This window comes from Podarcis cretensis (assembly GCF_951804945.1).
Source record: "Podarcis cretensis genome assembly, chromosome: 5".
Taxonomy (NCBI): Eukaryota; Metazoa; Chordata; class Lepidosauria; order Squamata; family Lacertidae; genus Podarcis; species Podarcis cretensis.
The window spans coordinates 56,477,345-56,504,645 of NC_137174.1; the positions used below are offsets into that span (position 1 = coordinate 56,477,345).

A 27,301-nucleotide genomic window follows, 5' to 3' on the forward strand; every position below is an offset into this window, starting at 1 on the left:
GAATACATACAACTGCCTAGGTGTGAGATGGAGATTGAGAAAGGGAGGCTTGCACCTCTAAAATGTTAAGACTCTGAGCCAAACTCTCTCTCTCTTTGGCACCGTGCAGTATTACCTGGCTGGATTTGTTGCGATGGCAAGATGCATGCAATTGGAGCTTCAGTAAAAGTCCATGTGCATGAGCAGCCTTTTGCAGGAAAAAAGTTAAATGGGAGGAAATTACTGTATGTAAGCCATTTGAGAAAGCAATATCCCCACCCCCGGTCTCTTCTGTATTTAATGCTCTCAGGCCAAAAAAAAATGGTTCTTTTTACTTGTCTTCCCTCTGCCTCCCCTAATTCTGCCTCTGCTCACCAGTTCTCCCCTGCAAATACACCTTGGGCTGTTCTTATACCCTTCCTTTCCCCCTTATGGCTAGGGGGAAAGATGCCTGTGGGGAGCTGTTTTCTGGAGAGAATCAGTAGATGGGATAGCAAGGTTAAGCATCTCTCCCTTCCAGCTTTCTCCACATATATGTTACCTCAGCAAAAGTAATTTGGAAGAACTGTGGCTGCCAAGATGTAAAAGTTCTGCCCTGAGTGCACTTTGAGAACACTTGAACTGAGCATAGAGAGAACACCTGGTCTAATAGTTTCCTGCTCCTAAACTTCTCTAAACCAAACTGCCACCTTTAGGAATGTTCTTCCACTCTTCAATCCTGCCTTCTCTTTAAAAGATCAGCCTTTATCCCTTTTCTATCTCAAAGCACAACTAAAAGAATCCACACTTGCTTCAGCCAGTTGAAATGGGTCAAGTGCCAAAGTATTTAGGTGTTCTCCAACTGTTGGGGAACTTGTGTCTGGCAGCTTTTTGGATGCCCTCCAAGCGGTTTCACACATCTGTGTGTGGAATACCATTGCCTTAACTTTTTCTACCTGTAACCTAGTTGATTGGAGTCCGTAGACTGTGAGCCAATTTTCCAAGAAGTTGAGGTGGTTGGGGAAAGGAATCTGACTTCACCCTTTCCTCTGTCTCAACTTTTTCTTGGCTGAATGTCATCTCTGAAACCAACAAATCTAAAGTGATTGGGGGTGGAGAGCCTGGAGAACTAATGAATTTCTCTGATTAGAGATTTTCAAAAGAAAAAGACATATAAGAAGGCAAGGCCAGAGATAGAAACATGAGCACTAACTGTGTCAAATATCAGTGGGACTAGAGAATTGCAACTTATTTTAAGTTACTAGTCTTGCTAACTGTGTATTGGACAGATCCCCATTAAAGCACCTGCTGCAATTTAAAATGGAGAATTGGCTAACCTTTGTAAAATTGGTTGTGAATAAAAACAAACAAACATTAGATTTGGCAGGGGGATCAGTAGAACCAGATGAAAAAGGACAGGCAGACATGGATAAGGATAAAAATGTATGGAGTATAGATGGAACTAGAATCAAGAAATTGATCCCATTTGCAGCTTCAATGGATAATACTTGTTACCTTGTTTCTGTGTTGCTTATTGTACCACATTGAAGAAAAGGCTGGATGAAAGTGAGCAATGCCACTTCCTCTTTAAAAATATTACATACTTTAAATAGGGGGTTTTGCATACCCTTAGTCAGAACAGGGACGCGGGTGGCGCTGTGGTCTAAACTACTGAGCCTCTTGGGCTTGCCGATCAGAAAGTCGGCGGTTCGAATCCCTGCAATGCGGTGAGCTCCAGTTGCTCGGTCCCAGCTCCTGCCAACCTAGCAGTTGAAAAGCACGCCAAAAAGTGCGAGTAGATAAATAGGTACCGCTCCAGTGGGAAGGTAAACGGCGTTTCCGTGCGCTGCTCTGGTTTCGGTGTTCTGTTGCACCAGAAGCGGCTCAGTCATGCTGGCTACATGACCCGGAAAAACTGTCTGTGGACAAACGCCGGCTCCTCAGCCTATAAAGCGAGATGAGCACCGCAACCCCAGAGTCATCTGCAACTGGACTTAACTGTCAGAGGTCCTTTACCTTTACCTTTTTTTAGTCAGAACATCCTCAAAACTAGGCAGGTTAAACTTTTATTCACAGGATAGCTTGACATTTCAGCAACAGATGGAAGAACAGCAATAATCTGATGTGTGTGTTGTAGTTAGGACTATGCTCAATGTTCCCCAATTCCTAATTAGAGGAAGTGCCCCATATTCTAGATGTGGACTTTGGTGGGAATTTTTACATTTTCCAGAAGTTGTTCACTGCTGTTGTTTCCATTTTGGTTGCTGTCCTGATACTCCCTCTTTCTCCTCTCAACTCTCCAGCCAGCACAGCTCTAAATGTAGTTCATGCTCCTATTGACTTGACCATGAGGAAGGTAGCCATTTGAGTACAGATGGATCATATTTTTTGTTTTAGTTATTTTGTTTAATTAGGTTAAGTGGATTGTGATTTCATGGAGTAATATAGGAAACATAAACTGGATAAATTAAGAAGGCTCCCATTTATCTAGAAAACTAAATGGCTGTTTAAGATGTAAAGTAATATATTATCTGAGGAAACTATTTGATTGCTGGCAATCATGTCTATGTTACAGTCAGTCATGGCATTCATGTATATGTGTATGATTCTCTTATATACACCCACACCCACACCCACCCACCCACCCACCCACACACACACACACACTCCTAGCCAGCAGCCTCAGTGGCCAACCAGATGTATATGGGAAGACAAGAAGAAAAGTATGATTATTGCTTGTTTGATAATCTCTGTATTCCTTGCATTATATTTTCTATATGAAAATGACTTCGGTATAGAAAATCCCCCAACTTTTGAAGACATTATTTTAAGTATGTACTCTCAAAACAACATTTAATAGAAACAATGAGAGAGGGTTGGTGGGCTTAATCTTTTGTTAGGAATCCAGTCTCCTAAATAGCTTATTTTTAATGAGCTTTGTGATGTTGAAGGGTGCCCCTGAACACATGCATATGATTTCCATAGAGGAGTGGAGAGTGCAAATTCTCCTAGACCAGTGATGGCCAAACTTGGCCCTGCCAAGTTTTGGGACTACAATTCCCATCATCCCTGACCACTGGTCCTGTTAGCTGGGGGTGATGGGAGTTGTAGTCCAAAAACAGCTGGAGGGCCAAGTTTGGCCATCACTGTCCTAGACTGATTTGAATCCTAAGCACTCTCTCTTTCAAAAGAAACCAGTAGAAATTTCATCTCAACTAGCCTGGTCTTTTTTCCACGATTGACAATGGAACTTAATAATACCACAATTATTCTCGTCCCCCTCCTCCACTGGTGCATTCACATTTGTATTTCCTCTACTTTAATCGGGAGAGTCAAAGAAGGGCAAATGTCTGTTGGGAACCTTCCTGCTAAGTGTCGGAAGGAACTCAATCCATGTTAAATTAGACAGTTTGGATGAGTCAAGTCTCTCTCTCTCTCTCTCTCTCTCTCTCTCTCTCCCATCCCCGTTTCTCTCTCTTTCTCTAGAAGCTGTCCATCCTATAAATAAAATCTTTTGATAGATGGAACCAATTAAACACGTCTATGGAGAAGATTTTTTTTTTTTTTTTTTACAAATGCTTCACGAAAGAAGAATACTTTTCTCTGCTCTGAAACAATGAAGGCTTCTTTTTCCTCTTTTTCTGTAGAATTGTGAATTGTGATAGCTGGAAAGGGTTTTCTGATTGTAGCCACTTTCTTCCCAGTCATAAAATAAATATTGCTTAAGATGCTGTGATAGTTACATCTTTGCAGACTTGGTCTCTAAATATGTACCATATTGAAGGTGGGCAACTAACTTTACCCTTATTTGAGTTTAATATACTCCATACTATACTATAGATTATACTTTACAATGCAATGCCTTTATTAGACCAGTCAAAATGTTGCAAAAGAACAAGTTTGAGAGAGGAATTTGCCTGTCTCTGTCTCAATGTGTATTACAGCTATTCTCTGTTTTGTTTAACCAAAGTAAAAGTGTCTGATTAACATGCATAGCTTCCCATATTAGTCAGTCAGTCAGTCAGTCAGTCAGTCAGCAGTTTGTTGTCCAGCCCAAGCTGACCAGATCTTGTGCTGGAGGTGAGAATTCTCTTTCATCACAGTACCATGCTGGATGTATGCCATAAATTACAGGTCTCTAGGGAACTTACTTGCACCAAGCTGCCCCTATCTAAATTCTTTCTCCAATATTTATATTTGTTTTTCACTTTATCCCAGTTTTTGGCATGCAAGGAGCACCCAAGCAGCTAAAAACCATCACCAGAACTTTAAAAATTTGCAAAATATATAATGCATTAACAGCAGCTTCTCTCCCTCCTTATATGGTTTATTATTTTTTAAACTGGATGAGGACTGGACAGACCTTTAAATGGAGGTCTGTCCTCTGTGACCACCCTAACTGCTAGTTATGTGCTGGTTTTCCAGATGTAACTTCCTAGTAAACATGCATAGGTTTCCACTGTTAGCTAGTGATATCATCCTTGCAAGGAGTAAGGAGGATTTTGACATCTATTGTCTGGTAAAGTGACTGGACCACTGATAATGAGGTGTCTTGTGAGCCCAGGTGGGGATATTCAAGAAGCATGCCATCCTGTGCTTGGAGGTAATGCCCCTTTTGATGCACACATCAAACTGAATGCAATCTTGTAAACATCTCTCATGAAGCTTAATGATTGCTAGCTCATTTGAGAATAAGTTTTGGCTTCCTTCAGGGTTTTCTTTTGTTCATGACTGGTGTGTGTGTGTGTGTGTGTGTGTGTGTGTGTGTGTGTGTGGAGTCCTGGGTGGGGGGAAGAGCCCTGGCTTAAAAAATGCTTTTGTAGCACATATTTCTTCTTGCAGGCGCCGAGGAGTAATGTACAGGGGCAGATTTTCCTGTGGGTGTTTAGAAGTGGGCGGGGAAGGGCCTTGTTTATCTTCTGAGTGACTTATGAGTGAAGGGGCAGGCATGCTTCTGCAGCAGCTTGTTGCTATAAGGCAGGAAGGGTGAGCCTTCGTCCCTGGTGGCAGAACACACTTTTTTTTTGTTCCTTTGCTTTTTTAAAAAAGAAACCAACACACCCATACGATTATGACTGAGGAAATGAACCAGAAAATATGGATGGGGTGGGTGAGATGGGAAGACTTTCACAAGAGGAAAGAAATAGGCCTGGGCATCGCTCAGCTGGGTGGCTGGGGAGTGGAGGCAGGGAGAAATAATCCAATGTAAGCATTTTGTGTTGGTTTAGAGAACTTTGAAGAATGACTCTTACTATGCGAAGTGTGGGTTTTTTTACAGCTGCACAAAAAAAAATGACTCTGTACGTACATCTCAGTTTAACAGGGGGACACACTGGGGGGAGTTTTATTTGGAAAGAGCTTGAGCAGTGGAGCAGAGGGGAACTGTGTAAGCAGGAATCTGGTGCTGTAATTCTTCTTCTTCTGTTTCAAGTAAACAGTCCTTTGCGCCCTCCCCTCTTCCCTTCCTCCACCCCCACCTCCCTTATTCAACACGGCTCATGTGTTTTCTATTTAAGGACTGCAGCGCGAGGCAAATATGATTGGCGTCCACAGCCCCCCTTTTGACTCTTAGCTTGAGCCTGTGAGAGCGAGGCAGGAGCTCAGCCTATGACGGGGAGAAGTTGTGGACTTGGGTGTTTTTCCGCCCTCCCATTTAGCGAGGCAGCCCTGGATTTCAACCCCCCCACCACCTTTTTTTTTATGCTGGTTGTGACCGAGATGGATTTTTCTCTCTGAATGGGAACAAGGATGGTGTGGCAACCATGTTGGAAAGAGGTTTATTTTCAAACTCCATCCTGCAGCTTGCTATCTAACAATATGCTGTTGTGTTAAACTCTTGGGTGGTTTTTTCCCCCTCCCCCTTCTCCCCTTTTCAACCAGTCTCCAATGTTCTTCTGTACTACTCAGCTGTGGGCCAGAGGAAACTTCTTCTATATGGCCAGCCATTTGGGGATATGCCGCGAGCCAAGGTTGTATTCTGATTGGCTTGGCATTGGTGACAAATCAGCCTATCATGAGTCGGATGGACAGAGGTCGCTCTCGAGGAGCCATGGCTGGAAGCTGGCTCACAGCTTGCTTTTTCCCTTCCCCAGGTGCTGACGCTAGTTCTGAACCTATGATCCTGGACCAGTATGTGGTGGTGTCTAACTATGAGAAACAGGAAAACTCAGAGATCAGCCTGCAAGCTGGAGAGGTGGTGGATGTAATAGAGAAGAATGAAAGTGGTAAGACATACTCTGAAAGAAATATATATGTACTTTTCTCCATTCCCCCTCCAGCCCTTCATGTATCTTATGTATTGCATCTGGTAGAGTGCCTGACTCGAGGTGGGATTTCTCTCTTCTCTCCCCCTGCCCCCACCAGTTGGTTTGGGCTTGGGGCCAAAATATTGCCTTTTGCTGTAAGAATGTCTTCCAAGCCTGTACATTAATTACCCAATATACACTAATGGAAAGTCTTGGGTTGTGGAGGAGGGGGTGTACACAGCATATGCTATGTATTTACTAAGAATGATACCGTTTCTCTGCTGGAAAAGATCTCAGTATTTCCATTACTTGCCACTATTTTTGAAGGATTTATTGGATGGACTATTTAAAAATATTTCTCTGGGGATGAAAACCTGACATGGCAGTTCAACCTTTCACCCAATCACAAAGGATTGAAAGGTGGTGGGATCTTTATAGATTATATGGCAGTGAAAGGTTTAAAGTGCTTTAAAAAGTGGTTGTGTGGGTAACATTTGCTTTTAACTGATATAATTCATTTTCGAATAAGTATTATCATTGCTCAGTGAAGTAATTCATTCTGAGTGTTTTACTGCCTAACAGCAATCTGTCTTCTATGTTGTAATGAGATGTATCTAGTTTAGACCATGAACAATGCAGTTTGAACTGAAACCTTCTAGCAAGAGACCACTTAGATTTTAAAATACACACTTCTAGTCTCCAATTAATAAAATGTATCGATCCAAAACTATATATGTAATAGATAGAAAGTATTGGTGTTCATGTGTGACCTTTTGGAAGCCAAAGACTGGGTTCCTTTTTAAGGGAGAAAAGCATCAAAGCTCTTCGGGCAATTCCTAGATTTTGTTTCTCCACATAGCAGTTTTAAATAAGCTATCAGAGACAAAACAAAAATGTCCAAAGACTTGAATACATGTTACCTGGCAGTTTAGAGTTAACCTTCAGTCAAGTTTCTGTCTCTTCATCCACCTTCACACTAGCCATTCTTTCTGACCTCCCCCTGACTTTACCCACCTGACTTTACTCCACCGTTGGCATTTCCCCTTGTTGGAGGACAAAGCTGTGCCTTCCAGGCAGCCTTCCCTGTGGCCCCTAAGCTAACAGGCTGCTCTTGGGTGTGGTAGATGATGTTGTCCCATCACCACTATTGCAGTAAGAGTCAGTGGTCAGTGTGGCCAGCTTCTCCATATGAGCTGGGTGTGTGTGCTCTTGTCATTTGCCACACACAATAAAATACCTTGGGGTCAGCTCTGAGAAAGGTTGAAAGCTTATTGGGCAACTAAATCTAGGGCTTAAGCAGTGTGGTAGGTTGAGACACACTCTGGCCAAGGGTTTAAAACATGGTTTCCATTATCTTCTACAGAAGACTATAGTCCCAGTACTGTGGTAAAGGTGGGAGTGTAGGTCTACAGCATCCCCCCCCCCAACCCAGTGCAGGAGCAATGACTTAATCTGCTGGAGTTCCAGGGTGGTTGCTGGAAGCGGTGTGCTTTAGATGTGCTTTAAATGTGTGGTGTGGATGTGACTGCTTAGTTTCCGCACATGGAGCAGAGAGAGGGTGCTATCTTTTCCATTTAACTCAGGAAGCACAATGTCTTAATTTGCCCCTGCTAGGAAACTGCATAGCAGAAGGCACGGAAGTAGTGATGTGGTTTTTGAAATTTGAAATGGAAAATTTCAAAAAGTTCCCTATGCAAATGTGGATAATTTGCAGAGAACAATTTTCCTTGGAATTTTTTTAGTTTTGGGAAATCTCCTGATGTCCTAGAGAGGGATCAGATTTAGCATGCTTATCTTACTTGTGTTTGGTAACCAAGCTAAAACCTTCAGAATTGCCAAGGTAGCTTGATACTATGTTTGAAATGGGCCTGGGTTTATTGTTATTAACGAAGTTACAAAACGTTTTTTTTTTTCTGCAAAAAACAAAACAAAACTAGAAGAATTTCTGCTGTGAAACATTTTCCCACCCCCATCATAGCAGAGTAGTGAAAGTGAGAGAAGGCTGGACCAAGTACAAATGCACATGTGTGAAATGAAGGGAACATTAGGGAAGAGGTATGGGGGGCGGGCACACAATGTTTTAAAATTAAACACTTGCTTTGAGGGACAGAGTGATAAAGGAGGACCAAAATGGAAGGAGAAAGATGGGGGGAAGCCTGGTTATGGCAGCATTTGAAGGAGAAATCTTCCCATTGTAGTGAGGGGAACCCTTAAAAGAATGACCATCTGGCAGCCAACTGGGCAATTCCAGAGAGCTTCTCCATCCCTTTATGGAGGGACTGTCTGACTCCCACTATTCTTCTGGTCTTGGCTATTGTTTCACATATAACAAACAATGAGGATCCAGAATGTCCAAGTAACGGAAGAAGAGTCAGACTCCAGTCAAACAAGGGAATTTGCTCTGGCACTTCTTTAGAATGTAAAGTCTGTCTTTCAGGTTGTTTCTCTGCAGTGAAACTGCCAACCATTTGTCACATGATTCACACACACATCCCCAATGGTCCTAAGTGGAAACTCTAGTCAAGATGCCACCTTTGTGTTAAATTCCGTTGTTTGTCTTTTTGTTGTGATCTATCATTTTATGGTGCAGGGTATTTACTTTTATTTTTTATTTTCTTTTTCTGTACACTCCTCTTTCTGCTGAGTAGCAGATAGCTACTGCACAGGCAGATGTGGATGAGTTTCTTGTGGCCATTGCATTGTTTCCATAGGCATGTAAAATATTATTATTTTAAATATTATTCCTCATGGCTGCAGAGGACTTATACCTAAAGTCATCTTACCTTAAAGGTAAGGGAAAGAAATGCATTCTTTCCACTCAAGGCAGTTAATGCATCATACTCCACATTTTAAGATATATAGAAATATACTCTCTGGATATGACCTTTCAGAAGGTTTGCTTATGTGTGTGCTTTCTGGTGCAGTGTTTCTGCTAAAGAAAGAAGCAAACGACAAGGTGGATGAGTTTTGGAGGTTGCCCACTGATGTTGCGCAGTTTGGGGAGAGAGACTTGCCTCAAGGCCAAATCCATATTGGTTTCTTGAATGGCTCTGGCAGGTTTCACTTTTCAGCCTAATACGAAGCCAGAATGTTGGTCTAACTAATCTTATACTAGGCAAACTAATATAACAAAGCTTAGGGGACACATGATTATCATCTTGGAGATGATTGAGTGAACTTTGGCATCTTAAAGTGTCAGACTAGGCAAGGCAAAGCCCTGCCAGAATGAATACTGAACGAGTGTGAATGTGTTAAGACTAAGCAGAACCCTGGCTGCATTTGCCCCATAGCAGTTGATAAATAGGTCTGTAGACTTTATCCATATCAGAAGATGACTCTTAACTCGACCAACTGCTCAGTCACAGAAACAACTCTCATGCTATAGGCTTCTTTAACCTTTCTAGAACTTTCATTTATTCAATAGGGAACATCCCATTCCCATAAACTAACTGTTGAGTTAGGATATGCCCCTTGAAGCAATCAAGAGAATTCTGTGGCACAGATTTCTCCCCTTTCTGTCACTGTTTTTGACATGCACTGGGTCTTAGACTGCAACACTAAACAGATCTACTCAAAAGAAAGCCGTGTTTCATTCAATGAGGCTTACTCCCATATAAGTTTGGCAAGGATCACTGCCTTACTAAATTTTGTTCCATTTGTCCTATCCACTTGTGTTGGAGGGGTACTTGACAATAATGGCTACAAAACATTTAGGCTCCAGGAGTTAAGATGAGTACGGGCATGCTCTTCCTACAGCAGCCTTGCTTCCAGCAGTAAGTGTTGGATACTGGGTCTATTATGTGCTCCTCCTCTAACTTACCTGGTTGAGATAGTCTAGAAAGTGAGATAGTCAGTAGTCCTCAGTGGTCTTGTGTGAGCCTTGCTGACTTTTCCAGTTTGTTGCACAAGTCTTGTATACAGTTAAAACACTGTTGGTTAGTATATAAATAATTTGAGCTAACTTTTTGAGTAAGGGATTCAGACCACCCCAGTTCATTTTGGAAGGGTTTTCCTGTTTGGGTTGGTTATTGCCTGGCAGCAGGGAGTGCCATTATAGGATAAAGCAATACGCTTAATTGCAGCTGGAAGTGAAATGATTGGTACTAGTCGCTAGGTAACTGAGTTTTCATCACACCTCATTCCTTCTGAGATCAGATTGGAGAGGTTACAGTTGATCTGCGTGCAAAGTTGCCTTGTACTGTGCCAGAGGATTAGTTTTTAAAAGTGGTGAATGAGAAGTAAAATGAATCATTATATGCCCATTGGGTATGGCCATGTAAAGTTAACTCTTCCCTTTCTCTCTCTCCTTGTCACTTTAACCTCCTGTCACACTCTCTCTTCTCTATCAGCTGGAAGGCTGGGAGGATGCTAGATGGGAAGAGATCTGCTCTAGTTGTGCCTTAGGCTATAACACAGTGGCTGGAAAGCTGATATATTTCAGATGATCAAGCTTCAGCGAACAGTTAATTCTGTTGACATTCCTTTGCGCCAAGAAAGTAGAGAAGGGATTGTGAGGTGTTTAAATATCTGATGGGTTATGTGGGGCAGCTGTCTGGCTGTCCCAGGGCTGCCTTGTCCCAGAGGAAGAAATGCTATCTGGCTACCAGGAAAGTGCTTTGATTTGAGACTCTCTTAACAAAAAATATGAAACTGCTTATTATATCACTGCTCCAGGATGCTAGCTTTGCTTTCCCCCCCCCCCTGTCCTCTTTTAAGAGACAAACTTCCTTGTCTGCCTGCTTTGCTGGCTTGGCAGTGGCATGGAGTTATTGAACAAGGACAAGTAATTGATGGAAAATAATATATTTATGACAACAGAGGTATTAATGCTGGAGGTGTCGTTGTACAGTTCTTTGCCCCTCACAAACTTTAAACCAAGTTTGAGACTAATTGGTGTGCTGACTTCAGCCTTGTCCAACAAAGGCAGGTGAACTTGGAAAGGTGGGAGCATAAATAAATTTTGAGAATCCTTCACTTTTTCCCACATGATGGGAAATTTAGGTTACACAATTATAGTTGGTGCTCCTGCACAAGAAGCCTGCTTCCCTGCCCACCTCAAATGTAATAAGGAAAATGATGGGGAAATGTACTGGAAGTGTGAGATAACAACTGCTTGATGCACATTGTATAAGTTCCCCACAAACTATTATAATCAGTGCTTGATAAGCAGTTAATATTGTTCAACCTCCATGAAAACTTTGTCCAAACAAATCAGAGTGAATTCTCAATGTACAGGTTGCCTAGAAGCAACCCTATTGTGAGCAGTGCAAATGGTTTACGCCAAGACAGGTTAGGTCTCATAAGGGCTGTATGTTGAATTGTTGGCAGAAGCTAGGACAGAGTAATGGGAGCTCACCCCGTTACACGGATTCAAACCACCAACCTTCTGATTGGCAAGCCCAAGAGGCTCAGTAATTTAGACCACAGCACCACCCACATCCTGCCAACCTAGCAGTTCGAAAGCATACCAATGCAAGTAGATAAATAGATACCGCTGTGGTGGGAGAGTAAACTGCGTTTCCATGTGCTCTGGCATTCGTCATGGTGCTCCATGCAGCAGAAGTGGTTTAGTCATGCTGGCCACAGGACCCGAAAATCTGTCTGTGGACAAACACCGGCTCCCTAGCCTGAAGCGAGATGAGTGCCGCATCCCATAGTCATCTTTAACTGGACTTAACCATCCAGGGGTCCTTTACCTTATGTTGATTTGTACAGTCATGGCCTTGAGTGTAACCCCCATGGAAATGGTTCCAACACACTTAACTTTTTGCTATCAGGTTTCTCTGGGTTTAAAATGCAGGCTTGTACTCCCCAGCAGAGCTCCATTTTCATGCTTGGTAGCATGCACCACTCCAAACAACTTTACTCTCATGACTTCTCCAAAGGGAGCAGCCTCATTAGATGTTCTTGCATTATGTTCAACTTGAATCCTAATCATATGCAGCACAGATGGCAATGTCACGCCAAAATTACTCAAGATGGACATGCATATTTTACTGTGTCATGCAATGGTCTTGTGATGTTTCAATTTTTATTGGAACTCGGAAGAACGTGGAAGGATGTTAGAACATATTTTAAACATACAAACACACAGGAGAAAGAGACTTGGCTGCAGACCAGAGCTCCCCAGTGCCACCCACAGAGCAGAGAATTTGTTTTTGTCTTTGGTTATTTTAGTAATGAAAATTATCTTGGATGAGTGTGTGTGAGAGTTACAAAGAATTATAGGAAAGGGACTCCTTTGTCCAAAAAGCAGATATTTAGGAGCTAGGAGTAAACATTGGGCCATTCCAGTCATAATAGGTTATAGCTTATTTTTATGAGGAAATGATGCATAAAGTATAGGACACTTTAGTTATTCTAAAGAGCAGGGATGGGGAACCTGGTGCCCTCCAGATGTCGTTGGACTACTGCTTCCATCAGCCCCAGTCATCATAGCCAGTGGTCAGGGATGATGGTAGTTACAGCCAGACAACTTTCCCACCTCTGCTACACTTCCTGAAGCGTGTCCATCCACTGTTCTTTTGTAAACACATCCAATACTTTCCTGCCTGAAGGTGGATAAAATGAAAGCCCTATTTTGAACGTAGAAACAGTGTTACTTGGTTACATGTTGTATCAGTACCAGATCTGCTGAACATAGCACACCTGCCCACATACTTTGGCCTAACAGGTACCAAACCACGTCTGTGTCTGCAGTCTGGACAGATAGAAATATAAGCTTAGGTCCCTGGTGGGCTGCATTTGGCTTGGTCAGTCACAAGTGGTACTTGCCTGTTCTGCACAAATAGTTGCTCCCAACTAGCCAAGATATGACATTCAGATCAATGAGGCTATGTTGCATGACTAGTGCCCAAGTGGTGAATACATTTGATAATGTTGTTTTGGAAGCAGTTGATATTTTCAGTTCTCATTTGGGGTGACTTTTGTTGATGAAGAGAAGCTGGGGAAATGGCAAAAGCATGGGTGATCTGTGCTTCGTATTTCTCCATAATGTCCAAAGCGGAACTCTTTCCTTCCTCATTGGTGATCTGTGTTTGCACTTCATGTGCAACTTTGTTTTTAGTTTCTGATACAAGAGTGGTCTTCTGGCATTGCTGAGCCACCCAAGCCAGGAAGTGAAGTGGAAATAGTGGCCTCTAGGGCCATATAACCTATTGATAGTTGATGTGAATTCCAGGTGATGGAAGGAGATGTAATGCATGGTGGAGATTACAGAATAAGCTCTTTTGTGGTTTTGGTTAACAAGTTTGAGATCCCTGATTTTTGGTTATTCACCAAAAAGTTTGTTCCTAAAACTTTGTGCTTCATGGGGGCAAGACCTACCGGAGATGAGTTGCTGTGCTCATTAGGCCTGACATTACTGTGCAGAACGTGTTTTTGCTAATAAAGACTTAACTCCAACTTGCACGGTGTGATTTACTGCTCGCTTTCTCCTGACAGCTTGATACTTTATATGAGTGGATGGTTTATAAATATTTTTTATAAATCTATCAGTAAAATACATATTGCATGCAGAAGCTCCCAGCCCCTATCCCCAGCATTTTTAGATTCTGAAGAAAGACTTCTATCAGAAAACCTGACAACTGCTAATCTGTGTATAGACAGTACTGAACTAGATCACTAAATGTTTTGAGCCTGTGGGCGCATTTGGATTTTTGAGGGATTACTGAAGGCACCTGCTTCTTGTTCCTTATTTCCTTTCCACCCTCTCAGTCATTTTCTGTCTCTCATTTTTGTGTGGGGGGGGGGATGCTTTAATTTAGAACCCTCAGAAAATCAATCTTCTTGAATTTGCATGATTTCACACAGGACCCCCACAAAACCACCTGAAGTTTAAACTGAAGCTTAAAGGGGTAAACCTTGCAGCACCACAAAAACAGTGGTCCACTTTGCTTCCCCTGCTCCAGTGTCAATCTAAGCATTGAAAAGCACATAGAACAGAAAGAGGAAGCTGGGAAAGAGCATCACTCTTCTAACTTCCTTCCTTAGCTTAGTACATACAGTCATACCTCGGGTTGAAGTAGCTTCAGGTTAAGCATTTTCAGGTTGGTTGCACTCTGTGGCGACCTGGAAGTAATGGAGCACATTACTTCCAGGTTTCGCCGCTCACGCATGCGCAGATGCTCAAAATGACGTCACGTGCATGCACGGAAGCGGCGAATCGCGACCCGCGCACGCGCGTTGCGTTTGCTTCAGGGTGCGAACAGGGCTCCAGAATGGATCCCGTTCGCATCCAGAGGTACCACTGTAGTACCTTAGTACATAGGTACTGTCCAGGAAGTGGGGAGGAGGATGTCAACCACCCTTACCATCTCATGACAAAGGGGGCAGCAAGCTGGGAGGAGAGCTCAGAAAATTCTCAAGACCATCATTGCTACCATGGGTACCACACTGTTAATCCCAGATATAATCTATTTGTCTAACTCTGCCCAAGTCTTATGTTCCCAAACCTTCCATTTCAAGAAACAAACCATTCCACTTGTTAAATTGGGATAGGTAAAGGGAACCAAAGATGTGGTGTTGCACCTGATCCCTGTTTAAAGAAAAGGCTTATGTAGATGCATTTCAAAGATGACTTTTGTATAAGAAATCTGTTCAGAGAGGCATGAGACCTCCACTATGCAATGTGGCAGCATATAGATATTTCCACATTCTCATCTTCCAGCCCTCGGTTGGAAAAGTCTAACTGGAAACTTCATTACTTAATTTTAATTTCTCCCTTCATTTTCACTTCTGGCTCCTTCCAATTGTCAAGGTTTTTTTGGCTCCTTGTTCCCACTTCTCATGGAGAAATCCACAACTGCTCAGGCTGGCAGCTCAAAAGGGAAAAAATTGTATGCCTGGGCCTCTCTCCCCCCACCAGACTCCCTTACACATTTTCCCCTCTGTTTATGGAACTATTGCCAGCTTGGGGACCTTGAAACCTCCCCAGGAAAAATCTGCTTTCTATATTAAAACACTCTAATGTTATAATGATTGGGTTTATATATCCGCCAAATAGGTCACCAGCTCAGCAGTTTTGTTGAGAGAGCAAGACCCGGAAAGATCTAAGGGATATTACAAAGGATTCCCATTCCCTTTGGTAATTACTTTGTGGATTAGATTTCCAGAGTTACAGCATCTGAAAAACTATTGTCTCACAACAAATGTAACTGATCTGTAGAAAACACAACCTGAAGAAAGACACAATGAGCTTTCGTAAATGAGGAAAACCTTTAATAATAATAATAATAATAATAATAATAATAATAAATATAATATAATAGTAATAAACTATTGTTTTGATGGGCTCTAGCTACATCATAAAGCTTTTTTGCAAGGGGGTGTGTTCCCCTTTTCCCCTTCAAGTAAAGTTTTTTTAAACCTTAAGATTTTCCTCACTGATTTAAAAGATATGTCAGCTGATTTCCAACCCTTTCTTCTGTTTAATCAGGGGAAATGATTAATGACTTATCTGCATGCTTGTTTTGACAAATTGGTCTGCAAATATCAAATAAAAGACGGATGGTGCATTTTTATGTCAGACGAGGACAAGATTAATAAAGCGTGCTGTGTTGGTTTTATTTTCCCCTGGGCTGCACAGCAAATAAGCAGTTTCAATAATGCATTGGCAGTCAGAGAACCTGCAATCATTAGCAGACTGGTTTCAATTGCAACCAGAAATATGTGTCCTTTCTCTCCAGTACTTTTCTCTCTTTCTTAGTTTATATGGTAGGTTTTTGTCTTCCCAGCAACACAATTACTTAGTTCTTTTTGACATAAACACATGCTTGTTAAACAGCCACAGCTTATTAACTTCATAGCTGGGGTGGGGTGGTCAGTAAAGAAATCTTCCTTGGATTTCTCTTCCTCTTCCCCTCCCACTTCAGGGAATACTACTTCTATTAAATTAGTGCACAGATGGTTAATATCACTCACAGACAGACAAACTAGCATGGCTGATGCATCACTCTGCTCCACTCTTAGCGTACCTCCCAAATTCCTTATGCAGCAAAAGGCAGGGTGAACATTAGGGAGGACAAGGAATCCAGGAAAGCCCTCTGCTTATGTCTAATGTCCTGCTCCCTCAGTTTTTCTTATCTTCTTCTGGTATCATAAGTTGCAACAGAACATAGAGGATGGACTTAACAGTAGAGTGAACAAAGTGGGTAAAGTTTTATTATGGTTTGCAGAGTTTATAAGATGAGCCCAAACTGATTTGTCAAGTCAGTCATGTTAAGAGTTCATCTCTGGAACATGTGCATGAAAAGCAAAGCCTCTCTGCCTTGCCTTCCCCCTTCCCTTCCCTTTACAGAGTATAGTCCACTTGTTTGAACAGCTGTCCATTCCACATGGTTTAAAGATAAAGGAGAGCAAGGAAGTTAGCACCTGGGATCAGACTGAACAGGCACAAGAGTAACCTATTGCAGGGCTTGTCCACGCTTCTTCTTGTCCCATGCTTTCTACGCACAGGTCCGAGTGGGTTTTCATTTGTCCTGCTGTTTCCACTGTGAACAACAACTTGTTGTTGTTGTTTAGTCGTTTAGTCGTGTCGGACTCTTTGTGACCCCATGGACCAGAGCACGCCAGGCACTCCTGTCTTCCACTGCCTCCCGCAGTTTAGTCAAACTCACACTGGTAGCTTCGAGAACACTATCCAACATCTCGTCCTCTGTCGTCCCCTTCTCCTTGTGCCCTCCATCTTTCCCAACATCAGGGTCTTTTCCAGGGAGTCTTCTCTTCTCATGAGGTGGCCAAAGTATTGGAGCCTCAGCTTCACGATCTGTCCTTCCAGTGAGCACTCAGGGCTGATTTCCTTAAGAATTGATAGGTTTGATCTTCTTGCAGTCCATGGGACTCTCAAGAGTCTCCTCCAGCACCATAATTCAAAAGCATCAATTCTTTGGTGATCAGCCTTTTTTATGGTCCAGCTCTCACTTCCATACATCACTAAATCAGAACAAATGTCAATCCGCAGGAAAAACGATTGACATTTGTTTCGATACAGTGGTAAACAGTGGGTTTTCCTGGGGGAAAGTGGCAGAACAAATGTTGGCGAGCACATAGTCTTCATCATTATGGTGTAATTAATTATATTTCTAATAATGATACAGTAATTCTTTCTAAATTTGCACCTATGCACTCTTTTTGTAGTGCATTTTCTCTTTGGGGGCAATGCAGAAGTGGCTACCCTACCCTCAGCACTGAGAAGTTGCATCCTCTTCCCACACTTGGAGTTAGCAGATGAAGGTTTATTCAGGGCTAAGAGTACAGCCTAGCAGGGTGATGCATTTTGAACCTCAGTGTTCTCATCTTAGGAGTGAAGCACTTCTAGTATGGAGTTCACCTTCACCAACTATGCCATTCTCATCTGCCATCTATCTGATCTGCCATGCATCCTCTTTACTGGTTGTTTCTTGAAATATCTATTCTTAAACCATCTGTTCAATCCACCTAGATTTGTGCATTTTATTACGTGGCTGTGAACCCTATGAGAACAATTGAAGTCCCTCCTCCCCCGATCAGCTAAAGTTTAAAAAATAAAAATAAAAATCATTGGATCATTTAATTCAGACTCTCTCCTAACTCTTGGCTTCCTTCAGAAATAGCTAGGGCTGTAACCCAAGATTGCAAATTGCATAGATAGGGCTGGAATTTTGCCTTCCTCAGCACTAATGATGTGAAATTGCTGGCTTTTCTGGAGTGGCCATTCCAAAGCTGTGATACTATGTGAAGTCAATGTGTAGACTTTTCTTATGTGAAAAGAGTTCTAGAGCCTGTTTGGGTTTGTATAAAGACTTTAGGCTAACAACCATATTGAAGAAGAGTGAAAACCTAGAGTTGTACAGAATAGCTAACAAACCAACTTGCATAGTCTCAGTAGACTGTTTGGTGTGTGTGGCAGATAGAATAGTAAAAAAATTATACATTGTGAATGTCTGAAATGTCTAAGAAACAGAGAATGAATTAGCACCATGGATAATAACATCTGGAATTGAAGGATTTTCTTAATTGCTTTAATCTGTAGGGTTGTGTTTTTACAATTATCCTTTCGTATAAAGCAGTGGATCAGAATTAATGGTATTTGAGTACCATCCATCCATACCATTAACTTGGTTTTCCTATAGTTCGCCCTTAAGGTGTTTGTTTTGACAATATATGGAAAATGTCCCACAATATTCTCCTCGGATCTACTTTTTGCAGTAGAATTTGCAGTAAAATTTCTATACATTAAAACAGTTTTGTGTGTGACCAGCTTAAAGGTATGATAAATATGCAATGATGGAAACTCAACAGTGTAAAAAGGTAGATTTGCAGAGGTTTGGTTTGATGTTATTACAAGTGCTAATAAAGAAGCACATGGTCTCACATCCCTCTGCTTATCAGTGGATTTGGTTGATTCAATAATACATTATATTAGTATTCTTTAAGATTCATTCCACCCATGGCAGTACTGGGTTTTATTGTATTCTATGTATAAAAGCGTACTCAGGGTGTTTTTATTGTACCAGCCTGTTGTGCATTTTTATTGTCATTGTTAGCCCAATTAAATATATAAAATTTCTATATAGGTTGAACAGGATAGGAGGCAAGATGCAACCTTCTTAACCCCTTTGGTAGATAACACAGGATCTGTAAGATATCCTCTGTAATACATTATGCCTTCAGCCAGGTATTATTATACAAACTTTTAATTAGAAAAAGTAGCAATTTTGGCTATATTGGATGAGGCTAATTTCCTCCAAAGTCTTACACAGAAAATAGAATCAAATGCTGCCTTCAAACCCATACACCTGTGATCTATAGTATATCTACCCTGTCTAAATCCAGCTTCTCATTTGACAAAATGGCATCTTCTGCTATCCAGTTCAGTCAGTTTATTGTGCAGGTGCTTTGCGAATTGCACACAACAAGCTAATTGGGTGAAAGTTTGCTGAAGCAGCTTTAGTAATAACAGTACTCTGGATGTTACCCCTTTTTCTTTTTCAAGTTTTCATTTCTAAAATTCTTCCACTAGGGGGCATTCCCTTGTGTTTGTGCTGGATCTTTTCATGCAGTGACATTTGAGCTAGGAAAATCTGGTGGAAACTGGAAAGGTTCAGTAGAAAGGTTGGGGATTCCATGGCCCATTAAAACATCTTCAGCCGTTGTGGCTGTGGTGCCATGGAAGGAATGCTTGAAGTATCCAACAATCTAAGACTAAGGAGTCAAGAATAACACAGATGCCTAACGGGAAAAGACTCCCAGAAAGTGGAAATTGCTCAGTCCCATGTGTGGTCCCTTTTTTTGCTTCTCTCTGCCACCCCCTCTCAAAAAATCCTTGTCCTTCTGAAATACAGTATGAGCTTCATTAAACATAGCTGGGCTATTTTGATGTGCTGCAAATACTCTCCTCTGCATGTTTAGCAGCTTGTGGCAGGGGAGGCGCCAAGAAGATAGGAGGTGCTCTTGGTAGACACCCAGTATTACCCACCCCATGAATCTGGAGAGCATGTTTTAATCTGTATTGCTCTCTTGCTGGTTCATGTTTCTGGTGGAACTATTGTAGAATTAGTGTGGGCTGTCAGGCGTGCACAGCTTGACTCTTCGCCTTCTCGAATTTTCCCCATGGGGAGTAGGTCATAGAAAAGTCAGGACTGTTTCTCCCGGTACCCCATTGCTGCTATTCTGAGTTTCCATCTGATGTAGTTTTTAGAAGCTCCTGCTCTGTTGAGAAGCCCCTGTAGAGCACTCTGTGAGCATTAATGCTTGCCACCCATTGCAAAACCCTTTTTCATTTGCTTGTGGGGAAGGTACAATTTTATTCAAGAATGGAACAATATCTGGGAACAGCTGTAAATCTGCAAGCTGTCAGGGGAAAAAATGTATAATGTTGTAGGAAAGAATGGAGGACAAATTCCAAAATTCAGCTTGGAAGAGATTAAATTCTCTAGCAAGCTTTTGGCTCTGCTTAATTTGGGCATTCATTTGTATTTCTACTTTAGGGGCTAGATTATTGCCAGGTGGTTGAGAACTGGGGAAAGAAATTGGTGCCAGAAAAGGGTGTTTTAATTGAAATCTTAAATAGAATTCTGGAATTTTGAAAGCCAGTTTTGTGTGTGTGTTTTTTTTACCAGTTTAATCTCAGCATTTCAAAAGCTTTTCAAGGAACTCTTTCCTTTTTCAGATATGGAACAGGCAATGACAAGTTGTGCAAGTGTGAAGTAGCTAAAGCAAAAAAAAAAGGCATCCTATGGTACCTTATACTACAAGGTTGTTGTTGTTGTTGTTGTTGTTGTTATTGTTGTTATTCCTTGGTCCCAACACCTAGTGTGCCCTTTCCAAATAATTTGGTTTCAGTTGGGATTGGTTTTGGTTGATTCAATCCAAGTGTGTTGGTTTCCTAACTTACCTTCAGCAGTGTTTCCCAGTATTCCATTATTTCTTTTTTGAAGATTTTAAGATGCTGAGACATTCCTTCCTTCATGGCACTAGGTAGTGTTGGAGATGTTAAATGGTGCTTTATCAGTTTCCTCTCCTTCATTGTTTTTAAAAATTACAGGCACCATATTGTGTGGAGTCTCATTTAGCTCAGGCAATAGGTGCATCCTTTTCTCAAGGTTTAAAACTGTTTGTAAGGTCATAGTCTTTATTTCTGCCTACTCCTGGTATCATGCCCTGTTTGGGCTCTGCTAAAATCTAAGATGGAGTTTTCTTGGCAGGGATACTGGAGTGGCTTGCCGGTTCCTGCTCCAGGTAGATCACGTTTGGTGAAAACTCTCCACGATGACCTGTCCATCTTGGGTGGCCCTGCATGGTATAGCTCATAGCTTCTCTGAGTTATTCAAGCCCCTTTGCCACGGCAAGGCAGTGATCCATGAAGCTACCAGCATGAGTCTGACCAAACTGCGGGAGGCAGTGGAAGACAGGAGTGCCTGGCATGCTCTGGTCCATAGGGTCACGCGACTAAACGACTAAACAACAACAACAAAATCTAAGATTCTGTTCTCCTGTTTTAGTTTCTGGGACAAGTTTCATAGATGGCCTGGGATGTTCCTGCTTTATCCCACCCTCTTTCAGGTGTGCAAACTTTGCCATTTTTGCTTTTATTAATAAGGGTATTTCTAAACTGCCAATTCATTAAAAATACCATGTGGTGTACAATAAAATTATTAAAATATAATTAATGTGTTTAGTGAAACACATTTGGGGTAGGTGATGAAATACCAGTTTGATTTTAATAGGAACAATGTTCCTAAGTGCTGGTGCCACCATGCTGAAAGCCTTAGACTGCATAGAACCAAAATTACGGTAATATGTGAGACAGACAGGATGGCTTTGCATGATGAGTGCAGTGATCTGGCTGGTGTATAGGACTTTATATAATAATAGTCAGGGGCAGCGCATCCTGTTTCACACCACTGGCAGAGAAGCAGTGCCAGCATTAGCATCGATTTCAGATGTGAGCTCAACAGATTTGGGTGTGATTAGTGCCGATACCAGTGCCACTTCTGTGCTGCCAGTGGAAGGCAGCAGGGCACCTTTGGGGCTTTTGCTGCCTGAGGCAGCTGCCTCAGTCTGCCTAATGGCAGAGCCAGCTCTGCTAATAGTAAATTTGAATTTAGCTTGGTAATGTAGTGGCAGCCAGTACAGAGCTTTCAGCACTGGTGTAATATGGTGATACCGAGCTACTTCGTCCAGTGTTCAAAACTCCCATTGTTCTAGGAGCATTTTGCAACAGGGAATTTCATTAGTGCAAGCAGTTTCTGAGCTCTGGGCTCAGTACTGTGCCCGAGATTTCAGATTAAAACTACTGAGTGGAAGGAAAGGAGGACCTTTTCCTGCCTCCCCACTTCCAGCTACTCTCTGAAGACTGGAGAAGAGACCCTCTTAAGAATATTAGGGGGGTGGGCAGGGGAAGGACTGGACCATGAGACAAATGAACATAATATTTAGCTGCTGTTCATTCATTTTCAGCTTTGTATTCTTGTTATAAAAAAGCACACCTAGACTTTCCATTGTTGTGCCCATGACCTAGGTTTAAGGTGCCATTTAGCTCCCAGCTTTCATATCTCAGTTTCTAACACTGACTCTGTCCCAAAGCTTAATGTGCTGGAGCACAATTTTATCAGGTGCATACATTATGAATTTGTTAGGATTTCATGGTGCTATTCAGCACACTGTTGTAAAAACTATACATGATCCATGTGTTGCTAAAGTCTATCCTTTTTCTCCATTAAAGCTCCATAGGGCTGAGTTGGAAGGAATTATATGATGGGGGTGGGGGGAAGCATCCTGCTTGTGTGTGCAAATATTCCTTCTTCACTTTCCTGCTTTTAGCAGAAAATAAAGTCCTGTTTTTGTTTTTTCACTTAATAAAAATCTCCATCATGAGAGCAACTTTGAATAGTCTAGCATATCTTTGTAATTTTCACTGTAGATTGATTCAACAGCCCTTCTGAGTGCAAAAATCCTTTTGGAATGCAGAGACTCTGAGCATCAGAATGTCAACATTTTGGGGACGCTCTCATTTATTCCCATTGTTTTCCAATCCTCTCTCCATTCTTGCCTAGTGTTTTGGGCAGAGTAAGAGATTTATCAAATAGTGTAAAATATTGTATTTACGCAAATCTAATGTGCCATCGAATCTAATGCGCACTTCAATTTTCAAAACCTTGAAACCAAAAAAGTATTTGCTGGCAAATGTAAATGCGCCTTCAAATCTAATGTGGATCCTAATTTTCACAACGTAATTTGGCCAAAAAAGGTGCCCATTACATTCAAGTAAAGATGGTACTACCTGACTTAGGCAAGCAGTTTGAATAGGTAAGTGGATGGCTTGGGAATGTGTACTTACTGTTCTTTAAGAAAGAAAGTGAGTTTCCCCCAAGAACATTTCTTGTATTTCTGTATAGAAGAGCAATTTGATCTTCTGGAGTGAGTGTCTCTTGAGCAGTGCATGTGTTTTGTTTGGATCAAGTTACCCCCTGTGCTTGGAACTGGAGTGTGTCTTGGCAGCAGGAAACCATTGTGACAAAATAATTCTGAATGCAAAGACATCCAAAATTCGAAACAAAGCCCAGCTGGTTTCATTTCTTCTTAAAGTTGCAGCACTTTGTATTCTTTTGTTGTGTTTGAAAAACTGAGATATACAGTAGTTAGAATCGATCTCAAATTAGCTAAGACTTAAATCAGAATCTGGGGTGGTCTGGGTCAAAGAGTAGGCGCAGTTGCCTGAGCATATGATATATTTTCTCTGAAACTTTTCTGTTTCTTCATGCAATCTCTGGGGTGCATGTTTGTGCACCTAAGAGGAATGCTATTGACTTGGCCCAACATGTCGTGGGTGAAAGCATGATATAACCTTACTTTGTGTAATGGGAATTTCTAATTTTGATCTACTTGATATGGCTATGGACATCTTCCAGTTCTTGGAACCAGATAAACCCATAACTTTATTTATAGGATACAGGAACTCACTTTCAGAAGAGAATTAGGCTTGCTTCAGAAATTCTCATTCAAATTTCTCCCCAGATTTTGGGGTTTTGATTACTTGGACTTATCAGGAGGGCTCCCTGAATCAATCAAATGAGTTTCTTCCATTCCTGAATGCTTCAAAACTGAGCAGATAAACCCCATTGGCTGTTCTCTCCAGTACTGCCAATCCAAGCAGGGGCTTTTTGTTGGCACCAGTTAATTGATTCACACCTACTGGGAGCCCCACTCGCAAAGAAACAACTGGGGGCTCAATTTAAGCTCCCACTTCATTCCTTTGTGGCCACATCCATATCTGCCCCATAGCTGACATCATATATGGTGTCAGATGTAATGTAGGTGGGTGTCGTTTGGAGGGAACAGCTTCATGGGCCAAATTAGTACTTGTGCTGGGCTTCATTCCTCACTGCTGCTATAGGTGTTTATTTTTAAATTAAAGCAGATAGAGATGGTTCTTAAACAAGGTTGAAATTATGCCAGTACTTTATGTTTAGATAATGTATGAAGAGCACTATGGAATACTTAAATTCTCTAACTATAAGTGTCCTCAAGTATTGAACAAACTTCTATTCAAATCTGTGTGAGCGTAGATCATTTTTGCACTCCTTCCTTTGCTTGGAAACGTTCAGGGTCTTAAAGAAACACCCAGTTCATAACACCAACACACATTTCTACTCATTGAATTCCCTGTTCAGGAGCTGAAGTCTAACTAACATTTGACATTGTTATAACTGCTCCATGAACAAGATTACCTCCCCATCCAGCTCCTCTTTTCAGCATCTCCAGAGTTAACTTCAAAAGACATCATCTGGAGAAACAATTACACTTTTTGCTGGCTTGGTCTCAGAATATTTGAAAGCTGAGTTGGAGAACAAATAAGCGCTGGCAGACTGTAGCATAGTTAGGGAGAGGATGCAGGCGAGTCTGGCGGCAAGAACCAAAAACTGCAGTTGGGTCAAAGGACCCATTGTTGATTCATCAGTTCTCTGTTGAGCCTTTTGTAAATATCTCAAGCCCTGTGCCCACAGATAGTCTTGTCCTGTATGTTAGAAAGTTCTGAAGGAGCCTAACATGACCTTCTGGTTTATCTACCATGAAACATTGGGGAGGGGGATTTCCCTACCAGTGATTATTTTGGCTTCAGTCTCTCTCTACTAGAGAAGTACTTTTTAAAAAGTCACTATCAGATTGTGTTTTTTAAAAAATCTCAGTAATCTCCGCTGCTTTCTGGGAAGCAGGTGTTCTTAATTTTTTTTAAAAATTGCTGCCACCTTCATTGTTGCATAGTGATTGAAAACATATTGGAGATACTTACCCCTCATATGAGAATTTTTTTTTTACACAATTTTGCCTATTATGCACTTTTTTGCAAGCAGTGTTCCATAATAGAATGAATTTTTGAACATTATTTCCACTAATATATGCATTTTGTGCTCACTTTCCCCACTAATCTCTATTTTTTGCTTGGAGAACTGCATTGCAACATTTCAGCTGCAAAGTAATGAGGTAGATCAAAGGTTATGCCATATGACTCAATTAACACGGTAAGACATGCAGATTTGAGCAGAACTTGAAATTTACTCCAGATTTTCTGTGCTGTTGCAATGCTGTCGGAAGAGGATTGGGTGGTAAACGTGGGCTTGATTATGAACTGTGCTGGATGAAGGCAGTGCTATAGCTACTCTGTGTGTGTGTGTGTGTGTGTGTGTGTGTGGCTAGCCAGGTTTTTTTGCCCCAGGTGAAGCATGCAGAGGAGCATCATTGAGGCTCCCAGCCTGTGAGTGTGTATGCAAATGTGTGTAGGGGGTGCGAAACTGAGTCTTTGACCCTGGTGAAATAAAGCCTAGTTTCACCTCTGATTAAGGGGTCACATGGTCAATTCAATGTGGGCTCAGTACAGGTGACATGTTCAATCCAGGTGCTCACTATGATAGTTTGGCTCAGGTGATCTTTCTAAAGTCCTCCAACATGGAAATTGTATATTGGAAACTAGAATTTAGCAGTGTGCCTCAGTTAATAGTGAAGAGTGGCCATTCTGAACCAGAGAACAGATGGGTATTTGTGTCTGGAAGCCTTTAGTGAATGCAAAGAAAATGTTGATGGTCTTTCTCTCCCACACTTGTCTTCCATGCCATTTGGCTACACCGTAGTTGGCCCAGAGAAATGCATCTTGCACCTCTCTAGCCCACCAAATGTAATATGCTGACCTTGTTCCATTGACTAATCCTCTCCCCCACGCCCAGTGAAGTAAGCAAGCGGAGGCCACCCTTTAATTGACTTGGAGCCATTTTTCAGCCATACACTAATAATCTGGTTTCTCTTCGGTCCTATTAAAACGGTATTGTTATACATATCCAAGAGTCTCATGGCAACGGAGAACCTGGACTGCATAGCTGTTTTCCCCAAACATGCCAGTAACTATTGAGATGGGGATTTGAGCAAAGCCTTGCAATGATTCCCCACTGCTTTTTGCCTCTGCTCCTTCGAAAGTGGACCCCTCCCTCCACATGGCTCTTGAACTTGTTGGTGTTTACAGCTATCTAGTTAAGGGATGGGGAACCAAAGGGATCAAATGTGGTCCTCGGGCCTCTTTATCTGGCCTTCAGAACTCTCCCAAGCCACACACCCTACCAGTCCAGCTTTTGCATCTCCTTGGTGTAGAATTGTAGAGTTGGAAAGGACCCTGAGGATCATCTAGTCCAACCCCCTGCAATGCAGAAATGGGCAGCTGTCCTGTTTAGGGATCAAACCTGCAACCTTGGTGCTATGATCACCATGCTCTAATCAACCGAGCTAATGTGTCCTTGGAACTCTGATAATACTTTTTGCTTGCCCGGATGTAGCCTATCCTACAAAGGTAAAACTCACATGTATTGTCTGGTGCCACCCACCATTGACATTTGGCCTCTGAAAGTGTACCTAGAATGTAGCCTGGTCCTTGAACTGAATTGAATTCATTTGGGGCTCACAGTTTGTTTCGGAAACCAACCATAGACCTAAAAATCTTAAGCTATAGTAGGCTGTTTTAACACACAGGTCTAGCATTTTCCTGATTGTTTTCTAACTGGTTTAAGAACTTAATGTGTACATAGTGTTTTAGTTAGTCTTGAAGGCCAGCCATCTCCCACAAATCTGGAATTACCGGTGTTTGGTTCCGCAACTGGCTTCAACGTTGGAACTTAATGCTTTCCAATTATGCAACACTACCAGTTGCAAAGGATGGAATTCAACCTGTAGGTGATTGTTTACCTGGCAAGCAGAAATTATTGTGCTGAAGGAACAATCTCCTCTCTCCTGTCCCTGCACCCTGTTGTGGGTGCTCAGCTGACCATCCCAGGAAGATAAGAGGAGGGTGCAGGAGTCATGTAGTGGGGGGGGGGGGTAATTCCCATTGTAGTAATGGAACTCATTGTGCCAGCTTCCATGAAAATGTAACAGCTTGTGATATACATCTGTCTGAATACATGAATGTGTGTGCACCGTTGATATCAGATAAAACTGATGGGATTTGAAGCATTCTATAGTGTGCATCTTGTGCTTGTCATATGGACTAATGAAGAGTTGGAAACTCTTAAGCTATGTAAAAGAAACTTTGTCTATGGTTTTAAATGAGATCCATGTTCTAGTTTAGAACTGTGTTG

The 27,301-nt window shown here is 41.8% G+C and overlaps 1 protein-coding gene across 12 annotated transcripts in view; it reads left to right on the forward strand.

The window, feature by feature from the left end:
• The window catches only part of SH3PXD2A (SH3 and PX domains 2A), a 259,361-nt gene that overhangs the window by 174,869 nt on the left and 57,191 nt on the right, over positions 1-27,301 (forward strand). For 10 of the 12 annotated variants that reach the window (XM_079976076.1, XM_079976079.1, XM_079976071.1 and 7 more), the window contains one exon: positions 6,051-6,182. In XM_079976076.1, coding sequence (XP_079832202.1) covers positions 6,051-6,182 — 132 coding nt within the window. The other 2 variants (XM_079976073.1, XM_079976075.1) reach the window with 2 other exon arrangements.